General features: G+C 43.5%; 1 protein-coding gene across 1 annotated transcript in view; it reads left to right on the forward strand.

Moving 5' to 3' along the window:
• Positions 1-15,153, forward strand: part of IGSF21 (immunoglobin superfamily member 21) — a 393,709-nt gene that overhangs the window by 363,979 nt on the left and 14,577 nt on the right. Inside the window, exon 6 of the mRNA XM_072609085.1 lies at positions 39-510. Within this exon, the coding sequence (XP_072465186.1) occupies positions 39-510 (472 nt within the window). The remainder of the gene's footprint in view (positions 1-38; positions 511-15,153) is intronic.

A 15,153-nucleotide genomic window follows, 5' to 3' on the forward strand; every position in this document is an offset into this window, starting at 1 on the left:
TACACCCCTTATCTGATCACTTCATCTTCTCATTTCAGGTTTACTTCAAGCGCGATGGTGAACCCATAGAAGCTGTGTCCTTGTCAGAACCTGCAGTGGGGACAGCCGCCCTCCAGGATGGTCGGGCATTCCGTAGCCTGCTGCACCGTGACTTGGATGATACAAAAATGCAGAAATCCCTTTCCCTGCAGGATGCTGAGGGCAGGGGTGGGCATCCCTACACTGAGAGGCCCTTCCGGGGCCTGACCCCAGACCCAAGCTTTGTCCTGCAACCTACAACTGAGAACATCCCAGAAACTGTGGTGAGCCGGGAGTTTCCCCGTTGGGTCCACAGTGCAGAGCCTGTCTATTTCCTGCGTCACAGCCGTGCCCCTGGCAGCGACGGCACTGTGGAGGTGCGTGCCCTGCTCACCTGGACCCTCAACCCTCAGGTGGACAATGAGGCCCTCTTCAGCTGTGAGGTCAAGCACCCAGCTCTCTCCATGCCCATGCAGGCTGAGGTCACACTTGGTAAGGCCCCATCAGGGAGTGGGTCTCTCAGACCTTTCAGGTTTAAGACAAGATGGAGGGGTTGTAAACTGGAGCAAAGGTGAGATTACCAGAGTAGGGTCATGAATATGAGTGGTAAGACCCAGAGGCAAGAAAATGCAGAAACATGGAAGTGAGATCAGACTCACTAGAGTCTAGAGCCAGGCCTGCGGAGTTAAGGCTAGGAACACTGAGAACAATTTTACTAAGCCCAGGCCAGAGCCAAGAACACTGGCAATGACCCAAGGGTTCTTCCAGGATGAGCACGACAGCACTCAGTCTCTCAGAGAAGAGAGTGAAGGGAGGGAGAATTAGAGCAAGGGGACCTGAACTCACAGTGTGAACTTGGACAAGTCCTTCCTCTTCCCCTTCCCCTTCTCAGGATCTGCGTTCTCATATGGAAACTGAGGAAATTATACTAGAGTAGCTCCAAAGCCTCCTTCTAGCTCTAACATTCTGAGTTCTAACGGCCCTCCTAGCTCTGATATTTTGTTTTCTAAGGCCCCTCCCAGCTCTGACACCTTGGGTTCTAAGGACCCTCCAGCTCTGACATTCTCTGTTCTAAAGCCCTTCCCATCTCTGACATGTTGTATATTCTAAGGTCCTTCCCTGCTCTGATATTTTTATAACATTTCTGGGTTTCTGGGGTTCTGGGAGTAGAACAGAAATATTCTAAAGTAAGGGTCAAGATTTAGTCCTGACACTAGACATCTTGCCCCAACTAAAGGGAAACAGCATCTACCCCTTTTCCTGTGGCCCTTCCTACACACACACACACACACACACACACACACACACACACACACACACACACACACACACACACACACACCTGACTCTTAGTTAGCTGTGGCCTGAGGAAGGTTCTAATTAATGGAATTCAATTCAGCAATTCAAATCAACAAGGCTTTATTGAGGTTTTGTACAAAGGCCTGTGACAAGCAGCAAATGTGAAGGAGGAAGTAATGAGTAATTGTGGGCAGAGACATGGAGATGAGTTAGGCATGGTCACTGCCCTGTGTAAGTCTACAAAGGAATCTATTTGTAGATACATATGTGTATATATACACGTACATGTATATACGTGTGCATGTATGAACATATATGTATGTATGCATGTGTGATACATAATGTAATACATATTATATGTATATATATATATAATATTTGATCCTCACAACAACTCCAGGAAGTTGTTTTGGTTTTTTTTTTTGTTATCTCCATTTTATAGGACAGAAAACTAAGTTAGACTTGTCCAGGGTCCTATGACTAATAAGTTTCTGAGGCCATATTTGAACTCAGGTCTTCCTGAGCCTAGGTCCAGCTCTCTACCTACTTAGAAATCCACCTGCCTCAATATAAGAGAGTATGCACCAAGTACCATAGGAAGAGAATGAATATGATTCTTTGGGACATAGAGAAAAGAGAAAGAGTGCCAGTTGAGGGCAAGGAGGGCTTTCAGAAGGAGGTATCATTTGAAATGATCCTTGATAAATAAATTTACTTTAAGGTATTAATCACCTCATCAGAATAAGAGATCACATTCTTAGAAAGCATTAAGATATAGGAACCAGTTGCTCACAGATTGTTGCAGGAAAGAGAGCACTAGACTTCAAGGGAGAGAAAATGGGTTCAAATTGAAGCAGACACCAGTTATGTGACTTTGGGTAAGTCACTTTCCTTCCTCTGGACCTCAGTTTCCCCATCTCTAAAATGAATTCTATATGATTTCAAAGGCTAGATCTGAAGCTAAAGGACCTGCATTCAAATAATAGCTCTGCCTTTGTGACCTTGGACAAGTCCCTTAATATCTCTGAACCTTGGTTTCCTTATCCTCATGAATGCTGAGGTTACATCAAGCTCTGACCCTATGGTCACTAAGGTCTCTTCCATTCATAAATCCTCAGTAACCAGTGCCATAGGGAGTGAAAGAATTACTCTTCTTGTCTTACTGAACAAGAAACAGGCCAACAATGAAGCAGTGACTGAATAGTCCATGCAATGTTGCCCATGTAATAAGGATGACAATCCTTTAGCTCTCTAATAGTAATATTTTAGGCAACATAATGGATGAGTTTAAGGAATTAGGGATAAGGGGACACCCCCAAATTGTACCCTGGAGACAAATATGGTCGTGTAAAGCCAACCTTGTCCTGCAAGACGTTGATTTCCTCCTCAGCTTCAACTAGAGTTTCACTCCCAACAGAACCTCTCCCTCCAGACCTCAGCCTTTTAGAGCTTAATTTTTATTCTTAACAGACTGACTGATGATGCCAAGAGAAAGAGTAAACACATGGGATGAGAGAGGCAGGATCTGGGCAAGTCCAGACCATTGGACTGCAATGAATAAGATAGAATTTAATTTTAATAGGGATAAATGAAAAATCTTTTACTTGGATCGAAAGAATGATGTCACAAAAAAATAGGATGGTGGAGGCAATAGTTAGACAATTCATTCTCAGGAAAAGGATCTGGGGGCCTGAATGGATTACAACCTCAGTAGGAGTTGGTCAAAAATAGCTAATGTGATCTCAGGCCACATTGAAAAGAGTGACAGAGTTTCCAGGAATAAGGAAACAATAATCTTGCTATCCTGGTCAGACCGTGGTGTTCCATTCTAGTCATCCTCTTTGAGGAAGGATATTGATCAGATGGAGAGCACCCAGAAGAGGGCACCCAGGAGGGGATAGGGCCTTGAGTCCATGTCATATGTGGATCAGTTGAAGGAACTGAAGATTTTAAATTGAGGGGACATGCTCTCTGAAGACCTACCATGTGGAAGAGGGCTTAAGGCATGTCTTGTGGAGTCTGAGGGAGCAGGCTATAAAGTAGATGCAGAGGGTAGTTTGGGCTGGATGAAGGGAAAAGCCTTCTAATGCTTAGAGCTGTCTCAAAGTGCAATGGATTGCCTGGGGAGGTGCTGGCTACAATGGGATTCCTTTCAAGTATGAGTTGAGCTAGATGACTGCTGAGGCCCTTCCCAACTCTAAAACTCCCAGCTTCCATAATTCAGTAATGTATGCAGTAGTGACCATATTGTACTTTGGAAAGGTAAGGGGAATAATTTTGTTTTGTTTTTCAAAAACACTTCCATTCTTCCAGGAAAATGCTCCCACCACCCCACCTTTAGGGAGGGAGATGAGAACTGCTCCAGAATGCAATACTTCAGAGACCTCAATTTACAGCTAAGGAGAAGACCCAATCCAAGTCAAGCAACATCATAGCTTTAGAGGTCAGAAGATGCTCAGGAACCATGTGGTCCAACCTCTTCATGGTATAGATGAATAAACTGACAGCCAGAGAGAAGATGAGACTTTCCCAAGGTCACAGAAGTAATAAAGGGCAGAACTAGGATTCAAACCCAGATCCTGTGACTCTAAATCCTGCCCTCTATACCCCATGCTGTCTCCTATTCAGGCTTCATTAGGTGCCAAGCATGGTGTCCCAGCAGTGTTCTAGTCATTACTCCCATAGTCATGTCCTCTTATCCTAGGATCGTTTGAGCTACAAGGAAACTTAGGACCCAGAATTCCAAGACCAGGAAGTATCTGGAAGATCAAGAGGCTCTCACAGACAACTTGTTCTTTCTAATATTTTGACAGCTCTATTTCATATAATTGGCTTCCTTTGCATTCCTGTGTATTTTCCTTTATGCATTCAAACCATTATTCTGAGAAAGGATCTATAGGCCTCCTAGACTACCAAGGAGATCCAGGACACAAAAAGGGTTAAGAACCCCGGATTCAGTCCAGTACTCTCATTTTACAGGAGAAGAACCTTAGGCTGAAAAAACGGAAACCACCTACCAGACACATGTAGACAGGTCATAAATAACAGAGCCATGAGTCATACTGAGCTCTCCCAACTCTAAATCCAGTGTTCTTTCCTAGACAGCACCACTGTCACAGCCTGTTCCATTGGCTAGTGCCACTTACCTCTCTGGCTTCTTCCATCCCTCTGATTCTTTCTCTCTTCTTTTAAGCTTCCAATTACTTGAACAGAAAGTCAGCCAGCCGCCACTTCTGCCTAATGAAGCATTTCCTCAGCTCTGGGTCCAAGAATAAAGGAAAACCAGTTCCCTTTTTTGTGAGACATTTGCTGTCTGCAGGATCAGTTCCTTTCCTATCTGCCTCCTCATAAAAGAAAAGAGAGAGATGGCAGACAGGTACTTCAGGGGATTTATGGTGAATAGAGCCTCAAGGTGTCTCCTCCTAGCAGCTCTGAACCTCAAGCTCTGAGCCACTGACCTTTGCCAATGCTTAGTCTATGACCTTCCATTGGACCTTTGTGTGAGTGGCTGCCACTCCTGACTCTTATTCCAGGCTCCGGAGCTGACAACCACTGCCTTTCTGCCCTTTTCCGGGGCTTAGGAAAGAAAAGAGGGTAACCACAGGCAGGCTCCACACATGGGGGGATGTCACCCTGGAATACTGAGAAGAAAGGGGGAGATTGGTTGGGTTTGTGGAAAGAGGACTGGTTGAGGGTCATGGAATAGTGAAAAGAGGGCTGACCACCTGAATTCAAAGTTCAGTTCAGCCATTTTCTAGCCATGAGGTCTTGGGCAAAAGACTTAATAAATTTCTTTATTTAAAAAGTGAGGAAGCTGTTTGAAATTTACCTTTCAAGTCTTTCTAGCTCTCAATTTATTCACTTGTGATCCTAGAAGCAATAGTTGTGGAGTAGGATCCCAGCAATGACACTTCCCCTCATTGGACCTCAGTTTACTTATCTATAAACAGGGAACATAATACTTGACCCATTTCTTTAACATAAATATCAAGAGGCTCAAATGGCATATGTAAGAGGACTTTGCAAAGTATGAATGGTGGATCAGTAGCGGATACAGTAGATGTCTGTTGCTTATTAATTCAGCCCATCATATCTATTCCATTCAGTTTAATAAACACTTATTAAGTAAGCACCTACTATGTGTAAAACAGAGAGACTGCATGTTATAGTGGATAAAGAGCTGACCCAGTAATCAGGCAGACTCGGGTTTGAATCGTGACAGTGATATATACTGACTGTGTAACCCAGGGCAAGTCCCAACTTCTCAGTAGAGATTACTGAGTTCAGATCAAATACTGATTAGTATTCATTAGTAAAGGGAATTTCTTCATCATGAAATCCTATACCAATGAAATCACAGATTCAGTCCATAGGTTAGGCACCATATTTGGTACTTAGGAAGCAGTCCCTATCCTCAAGGAGCTTACTTTCAATGGGCAAAGGAGGGGAGGAGCAATTCAATATGTTGAAAGAAAAATTTGGGAGAAGACTGCCTGAGAGGATACAGAAAAGCTTCTCGGAGGGCAAAAGACATGAGTTGACCTTTAAAGGAAGATCAGGATTTGGAGAGTATCTTTCTAGGAGTGTCCCCCACATAGGTGAGATGCAGGGAGGGGACCAAATTAGCTGTGGAAGAGTCCAGTGGTGTGGTTTCTTTGGAAAGGCGATGATGTCACAGGGTTACAGAATTTCAGAGTTGAGAGGGACCTCAGGGGGCACGCAATCCAATCCCTACCTGACAAGTAATCATTCTTCGACCTTTGCTGGATTATTATTGATGGCCCTTCATTCTCGAGGTCTTGCAAGTGACTTGCAAGTGAATTGGAAGACTTTTCCTTAAGGAGGGCTCCTTGCCTCTGAAAGGAAGCCCACTCCTCCTTAGAATAACTGTTAGAAAGTTTTTTCCTGAAGAACTTGAATTTGTGTCTTGGCTCCCACCTTTTGTCCCTGTTTCTGCACTCTTGGGCCAAACTAAAGAAATCCAATCCTTCTTCCATTGGCTGTGCCTTCCAATATTTAAAGGAGTGATCATGTCCCCTGCCCCCCACCTCATCCCCCTCTTCCTTTGAGTCTTCTCCAGGCTAACCATCCTTAGCACCTTCCCATGATTCTCACCTGACACCCACTCAAGGCCCTTCTGATGAACGTTGTCCTCCCTGGATGTTCTCCAGTTTAGCAAATGCCCTTCCTACAATGTGACTTCTGTAACTTAACACATACTCCAACTATTATCTGACCAGGGCAGAGAAAAAACTCTCACCTTTCCAATCCTACACTCCATGTAGCCAGAGACATCAAGGTGATGCCATAGATAGAGTTCTGGTCCTGGAGGCAGAAAGACCTGAGTTCAAGTCAAGTAGCTATGTGACCCTGGAAAAATCAATTAACTTCTGTCAGCCTCAGTTCCCTCAGCTGTAAAATGAGGATAATAATAGCACCTACCTTCTAGGGTTGTTGTGAGGATCAAATGAGATAATATCTATAAAGCACATAGTAGGTGCTTATTAAATGCCCCTTTTAATAGAACCTGAGTTGGCCTAAGTAAGCTTCCTTGGCTGCCACATTAAACTGTTGACTAGTATTGATCTTACAGGCTACTAAAACCTAGGTCCTTTTATACTACCTTCTTTATAGCAATATTTGGCCCATCTTGTACTTGTAAAGTTGATTTTTTAAAAACCCAAGTACAAAACTTTACCCTATTAAATTTCATCTTAATAGATTCAGCCCAGCATTCTAGCCTGTCAAGATCTTTTTGGATCCTGACAGTTATCCAGGGTGCTAGCTATCCCTCCCAGCTTTGTGTCATCTGCAAATTTTATAAGCATTTATAAACAGTAGGAAAAGTGCTAGATTTTGGAGCCAGAGGACCTCAGGGTGAGTCTTGACTCAGAGGCTTACCACCTCTATGACCCTGAGTAATTCATATCTTCATCTCTAAAATGAGAGGTTAGATAATTATGACTTCTAGTCTCTTTCTATTTCTATTGGATCCTTTGCTTTCATCCAAATAGTTGATAAAAATGACCAAGCACAGATCCCTGCAGCATTCTCTACTTAATTCCTATTAAGGTTAGCTCTTCAACCAGTTCAGAATCTAAACTGTATTGTCAGGTAGCTTACATCATTCCATCTTCTCCACAAGAATAACACAGGAGACCTTTTCAAATGATTTGCTGAAATCTAGGAAAGTCATGTCTACAACACTCTAATAACTAGGTCCAAAAAAATGTAAATGAGGTTAGCATACTCTTGTCCTTGATGAAGCTTCACTTGCTCTTTGTAACTGCTACTGCTTCCTTTTCTAGATATTTATTAGCCATCCCTTTAATAACAGAAATTTGCCGGGAATCAAAGTCAATATCCCCAGCCTCCCAAGGTTGTTAGACAGTTCTTTTCCCTTAAAAAACACTAGGACAATATTTGCTCTTCTCTGATCCTGCGATGCCTCTTTCTATCTCCAAGGCCTTTCAAATATCCTTGATGGTGACTCAACAAACACATCTGTCAGTTCTTTCAATACCTGAACATCTAGTTCATCTGGGCCATCAAGATCAGCCTGGGACTCTAACTATCTTCTTACTTACTCGGGGCTTCAACTCAGCTCCCTATCGACCATCCTCTCCAGTTCAAAGATTTTTCTCAACAGAAAAAAACAAAGTCAAATCAGAATCGAGTGGCTCCATCTTCCCTCTGATGTCTGTTCTCACCATCCCCTTCCAGTCCCACCAATAATCTTATTCCTTCTTTAATCCTCCTTTTTCCTCAGTAGAGTAGAAAAATAATTGTTACTGTTGTCATCACCAGCCCTCACTCATCCTAAGCTTTAGCATTCTTGATGCAGTTCTTAAAGGACACTGGGACCCTTTTGTACTAAACCTACTACCTGCTTTTGTTTCCCTCTTCTGTGTCTTTCTTTTTTAAATCTGAGCTGATTGATGTGTTCCCTATGCACCTACATTGGTCTTTTCTTAGGCAACTCACATTTTCCTCCTCATCTGAACTGTTCCTCTTTATGTCTTCAAAACCTCATTCTTAAGTACATCTCATCTTTTCTGGACCGACTTTACTCTACAAAATTTTAAGCCATGGGATCCTATCCATGCTTTCTCTGAACCATTAGAAATCTGTTCTCTTAAAATCTAGGATGCATATCATATTATAATCAGTTTCCTTTCACTCTCTGCCACATATTCTAAGATCCTCCCCAAGATTTTCACCTAGCAAATGGTCCATCCTTATTGGTGATAGTCAGGCATATGATAGAATTTTCCATTGTTGGTTCCTCCATCTCCTAAAAGATACAATGATCATCAAGGTGAATTGAGAAGTGATTTGCTGCTCTGCTTCTGGCTAAAAAGAGATAGCTTGAGTGGGTGCCTGGACGACTGAAGTCCCCCTTCACAACTAGATCATGCCTCAGGGTCAGGGTTGTGAGTTATCAACTCACATCCTCACCCAACATCTCTTTTTGTCCAAGTGTTCAGCAGGATGCATTCTAACAACAATATTCCTTCTGTTCCTCCACCCATTGATTTCCCCAAAAATACTCTCTACCATCTTTTCCAGTCTGGTTTTGGATTACCTCACATGAGTATTTCCTCCTACTAAAAAACGCTATTCCACTCCACTTTGGATAATCCTGCTCATTTAAATTCCAAAAGAAGGATGTGTCTTCTTTTAAAGTTCAGAACCATAGTCCATCCAAGAGTCCCATACCACAAAATATCGATGATGCTCATGAGTTCAGTTTTGCCTCCTGAGGTTCCTTACTATCCCTAGCTGGTACACTTCTGAATTGACATCTGAGGCCATGAATTTAATTGTTACCTCCTTTATTGGATTATGTCTCATATGAATTTAGGGGCCGTCTCCATTGTTTCTCTTTCTTCCTACGTTGTAGTTTTTTCTCTGGGATATCTGGTTTGTTAGATATATGTAAGCAGTATCAATCTGCCACACACCACCTCCTCCCAGATCTTTTCATTTTAAAGCCCTTTTTATTGGATTCGCAAGACTCCAGGCAAACACATTTTCACAAGTTCTTGTTAGATGACCTCTGGCCCTGGCCAGGAACCTTTCATTCCTATATCTGAAGTTATGAACCACCATTTCAAATACCATTCTCAGACACCATCATCTTAACTAGCTTCTCACTTTCATTACACTGTGAGATTCTTGAGAGTTGGGGCTGTCTTTTGCTTCTTTATAGTATCCCCAGTACTTAGTTTGAGGCTTGAAACATAGTAGGTGCTTCATAAATGTTGACCGATTGATTCCCAATCTGCCTTTCTCTTCTAAATAATTTTCCTCCTATCAGAGTAATCATAAAAACACTACCTTTGCCCCTAAGATATTCAGTTTCTCACCCAAGACTTCATAATATTTAGCAATTCTTTCTAGATTTCTCCTAATGGCATCATTGAATTTCCAGCAGGAGGGAGTAGTTAGCAGGTTCAATAAGCTTTAGGTCCTGGTTACATGTCTCTAGGAAAACAGCAGACCTTTCTAGTTATCACAGACACAAGGATATGACTCACTCAGTCCCATTCAGCAGAGAGTCACCAACCATCACTAATCCTTTCTTCTTCCTCTGAATCAGTTGGAGATCTCACCCCTGCTGCTACCAATGGATTTATATCCCCATTCCCTAGAGGTCAAGCAGCTGCTTCCTTATTTGAAGGACCTCATTCCTCTTCAGGAAATTCCTCATAGCTGTTTCCCATCCCATGTGTTCCACAGCTCTCTTTCTTCTCTTTGGGACCTGGATATCTCAGCCTGACCACTGCAGTTTCCTCTAACTAGGATGTGTAAAGGTCCTTCTGTGTAAAGGTTGGTGATCAGTTCCTCTTAAACTTTTTCCATTTGGGATCCCTTCAGCACTGAGAAGTTCTATCACTGAGCCTCGAAGATACAAAGAATCTCAGACGATCTATCCATATCGAGGAATCCCCTCCATGACATCCCCAGGTGCTCATCTCACCTTTGCTCCAGTGTTGGGGAACCCCATTTTCTGTAGGAAGCCTAGTCTATGAAGTCCTACCTTTTTCCAGCTACAGATCCAGTTGACAGTGATCTTTCATCCCTCAAAATTCTAACATCCCTTTGGAGGTACTTCTCAGGTACCTGTGGCCATTTTCTGCTTTTCGTCAGTGTCTATTTGTGTCTTTGCCAGCCCATTCCAGCAGAGAAAAAGATGGAGCAAAAGACATATTTTGAAAGAAGTGATCCTTTTCTTAGAGTTAGAAGATTTGGAATCAGGAAGACCTAAGTTTGAATCTCGCCTCACACACACTAGTTATGACTCTGAACAAGTCACTTAACTTGTTGGGTCCTCAGTTTCCTCGTCTACAAAGTGAAAGGGTTGGACTCAGTGGCCTCCAAAACCCTTTTTCCAACTCTAAATCTATGGCTCTACAACCTGAATCTGAATCCATCTGGTCTGGCACATATTAGTTGTATGACCTTGGGCAATTCAGTTAATCTTCAATTTCCTCATCTGCAAAATGAGGATATAATCCTTGGCCTCCCTATTTTACATGTTCTTGTGGGGAATGAACTTTTCAAACCTTACAACCCAAGAGACATCTGAGCAGCTGTTCTGATTCCTCATCTCTGTTTTCCTCCACCCCTCTCACCTCAGCTTAGAATTTATAGTAGGCATTCAGTAAATCCAAATCTCCAATATTCTGAGTTGATGCAAGAATTTAAATTTGGCAGAATTCAAGCACTGGGGGAAATGGAAAACTTTTAGGATCATAGATTCAGAGGTGGAAATGATCTTAGAGGTCATTGAGCCCAGCTTCCTTCCCCAAGGAGGAATATAAGAACTATTTCTCTGGTGACTCGATCTACAAAGCACTTTACTCACATTTGTCATGGGAAACATGCTGGGCTGAGATTCTTATCCCTGTTTAACAGAGGCCTAGAACAGGGGCATGACATTTCCGAGGTTATGCATTGAATTAAAATCAGAGACAGGGCCAGATCTTAAAATCTCCTAGCTCAGCTTTGGGGGCTTTTGGGTTCAAAATTTTAACCCATGTGGGGCATCTCCAGTATAGGAATTCCCTCTGTCAAGTTGTGCACCACAAATTTGATGGTAGCATAGACCTAGAGCATGGCCAAACAGTCACCCAAAAGTTAAATAACTTGTCTCCAGTCACACAGCTACTTTATGTCCAAGGTGGGATTCGAACTCAGATCTTGCACACCCCATGATCCACCCTCCATCTTCTGCATCCTGCTGCCTCTCAGTATATTCCAGTATGTAAAAAAAAAAAAGCCCTGAAATGGATGTCAGAGGATAAAGGCTCAAATCCTGGATGACTTGTTGTGTGGAAATGGGACAGAGAGGGGTCAGTGAGTGAGTGTGGGGAACAATAAGGAGGGGAGGAAGAAAGGGAGAATATTCTGTGAGAAGGAAAATGGTCTGATTAGAGAGAGGGTCTTTGGGAGAGGAGTTTCCCCTCTCTTGGCCACAGTCCTCTCATCTATAAAATGAAAACATAGGGAGAGATAAAATGGATAACATGCTTGAATTACCTAGATCAGGGTTGTTGTGGGAAGAGACTTTAGAACATGGAAGGTCAGAGCTGGGGAGCCCTTAGAACAGAGAATATCTGAACTGGGAGAGCATAGAACACAGAATGTCTGAGATGAAAGGAGGTTTAGAATAGAGAATATTAGAGCTGCGTCTTTAGAACACAGGATGTCAGAGCTGGGAGAGCCCTTAGAACACAGGGTGTCAGAGCTGGGAGGGCCCTTAGAACACAGGGTGTCAGAGCTGGGAGAGGACTTAGAACACAGAGTGTCAGAGCTGGGAGGGCCCTTAGAACAGGGAATGTTAGCTCTAAAAGAACCTCAGGAATAATCTAGTCCACCCCACCCATCCAGGTGAGGAGGCAGAAGCCCAGAGAGGTAAAGCGACAGATCATCCACGCAGTAAGGAGCAGAGCCAGGAGTGGCAGGCAGGTCCCCGGGTGCTCTCCACTGCACCCTGTTGGAGATCTCTTTTCCAGAGCTATCAGAGACTGGGGCAGGGGAAGGTGAGAATCAAGGGAAGGGAAGCTGCCAGGACTGGGGCTCCAAGAGCTGCTGATGGACTTGATGAGGCGGTGACGGCAGCTGGATCAGGCTGCGGAGGCGACATCTTGATGAGAAAGCTCAGGAGGGAGGGAGGGAGGGAGGGAGGGAGGGAGCTGGCTGAGCCATCTGCTGCTAAGGCGGCTGGCAGCAGCTGCTCAGAGCCCAGCCCAGAGATGGGAAGGGTCTGCAGGCCCTGGCTGCCCCCTGCTGGCCCCACATCCCAGGGTGTCAGCCAGCCTGGAGGGGAGGAAGGGGAGCATCCCCAGGCTATGGGCAAGGATGCTTTGCCCCTCCACCTGGAAAGAACACAGGGGGCTGCTGATCTCATTCTTATCTCCCTCCCCTGCACCCGGAACTTTGATCAGAAGGTGTATTCAAGTCTCCTGGAGTGCTGAGGGCCAAAGGCCCAAATGACATTCGTGCATATGTGGGGGGGGGCAGGGGGATTGCCCCTGAGAAGCCAAGAACTTGATAATTACTCTCACAGACAAGTGATTTTAACTGTGATAAATGTACAAAATGCTTTCCATCACAATAAACCAGTAATGTGTGGAAGGCTAGGATTATCTCCCCCCCGTTTTACAGCTGAGAAAACTGAGGTCCCAGGAAGGGAAGTCAGACGCTACATTTGACTCTCCTGAATCTGATTCTAGCAAACCTTCCTCATTATTATGCATGCTACTTGACCCCTCTTATTTCACTAAAAGTACAATTTCTTGCATAGTACTCAGAGGATTCCTGATGTCATTGATCCAAAATACAGACTGCAGCCCAGTTCTGCCTGCCCCTTCTAGGTCATTCTTGTCTGTGACCTCCTCCAGGTTCCCTGCATGGGGAGCACCCAATGTGTCAGGAATCTTCCCTGGAATACCATGGAATGCTGGCTGTCTACCTGGCCTCCCTCCCTCTCACTCCATGTTTTGCAGATCTCCTCTTATTACACTAATGAAATCTTTCCTGGACCCCCTCAAAGCTCCTAACTGGTTACAGCAGAATTATAACCCAGTCCAACCTCCCTGTTTTATAGATGAGGAAATTGAGACCAAGGAGTTTAAGTGACTTTCCCAAGGTCACACAAAGAGTAGGTGTCAGAGGCAGGATTTGAATCCAGGTCCTTTGACTCCAGAAACACTGCTGTTTCCACTACAGTTTGCTCCTACCTGTCCTGTCTGAGAGTCACCATAACTCCATAGACCACCATCATATCATTCTCATACATTAATATATGGTAATTTATTGATGATAATAAACAGCTCATCTTAGAAGCAGGTAGACCTGAGTCTAAGGTCTTCTTGTGACATATTCTAGCCGTGTGATTATGGGTAAGATACATAACGGATCAGTGTCCCCATCTGAATCAATGAAGGAAGTTTCCACACTGGGAATTTAGCACAGTGCCTGGCACATAGTAAGTGCTTAAAAAAATACCAGTTGATAAACATATTGGTTGCTCATCCTGAAATTACAGATCTGGATACAGAGAAATAATAATGATAACCACCTCCATCTCAAATACAGAATGATGTTCTAAGTAATAATATATTCAGCAATCCTCATCACAAAGATAATGATAATAATGGCATTTACATAGCACTTTCATGTTGGCAAAGTGCCCTCCCCACACTGCCTCCTTAGATTCTTAACAACTCTGTAAGGCAAGTGGTGCACATACTGGGAACCTCATTTTGACAAATGAGGACATCGGGGCTCATTGAGATGAGATGACCTGTTACAGCTAGTTAGCGAATGTAGGAGGCAGGATTCAAACCCAGACCTCTCTTCATTCTAAGTATAAGATCCTTTTCGCCACAGATTTAGCATTTGTAAAGCACTTTCCCCATAGCACTATCCTGTCCCCTTCTCCCCCCACCATGAAGTAAGGAGTCTGAGTCTCCCTGGCCGAGGATTATTGCCATTTTATAGCTGAGATACCTTCCTGCTCTAGACCTTTAAAAGATGGGCGCCTTTCTTGTATCCCCAGCACTTAGCACAGTTCTTAATATGCAGTAGGGGCTTAATAAATGCTTGTTGATGTACTGAAAAATAAAATATAATATGGGTCTTTGTTTCCAGGAGAAATTTGGAAATAGTGAAAACACAGCATCATTTCCCAAAGCAGACCATATTCTCCTTCCTGTATTCAGTTCTGGACACAGTTCATTATCCATCCATCAGTTATCTCCATCCAAATGTGCTGCTGTTTTAGTCAGTCATGTCTGACTCTTCGTGAGCCCATTTGGGGTTTCCTTGGCAAAGATTCTGTAGCAGTTTGCCATTTCCTTCTCCAGCTCATTTTTACAGATGAGGAACTGAAGGAAGCAGGGTTACATGACCCGCCTAGGGTCACACAGCTAGTAAGTGTCTGAGACCAGATTTGAACTCATGAAGATGAATCTTCCTGACTCCAGCCCCAGTTCTCTCTGCACTATGGTGCCACCTAGCTGGCCAATTGCTCTATGCAAAATATATGCCCTAATTAATCCAACTGTTATCACATGGACCTTCTTCATTCACCTGATTTTTCCTGTGTGGATGGGTTGTCCTCTCTTGAATTTTTATGTCTTGTTTTGGAAAATCTGCCATGTTCCAGAGCTGATGGATTCAGTACACTGTACAAAAATGAAATTGCAAGAAGGAGAAAGGCTGATTTCTCAAACAGTTAATCAACAAACGTTTATTAAGTGTCTACTTTATACATATACTAGGGATTTCACTCAACACTGAGGATAAAAGAAAGTTAAAAATATT

The sequence above is a fragment of the Notamacropus eugenii genome, chromosome 5, assembly GCF_028372415.1.
Source record: "Notamacropus eugenii isolate mMacEug1 chromosome 5, mMacEug1.pri_v2, whole genome shotgun sequence".
NCBI lineage: Eukaryota > Metazoa > Chordata > Mammalia > Diprotodontia > Macropodidae > Notamacropus > Notamacropus eugenii.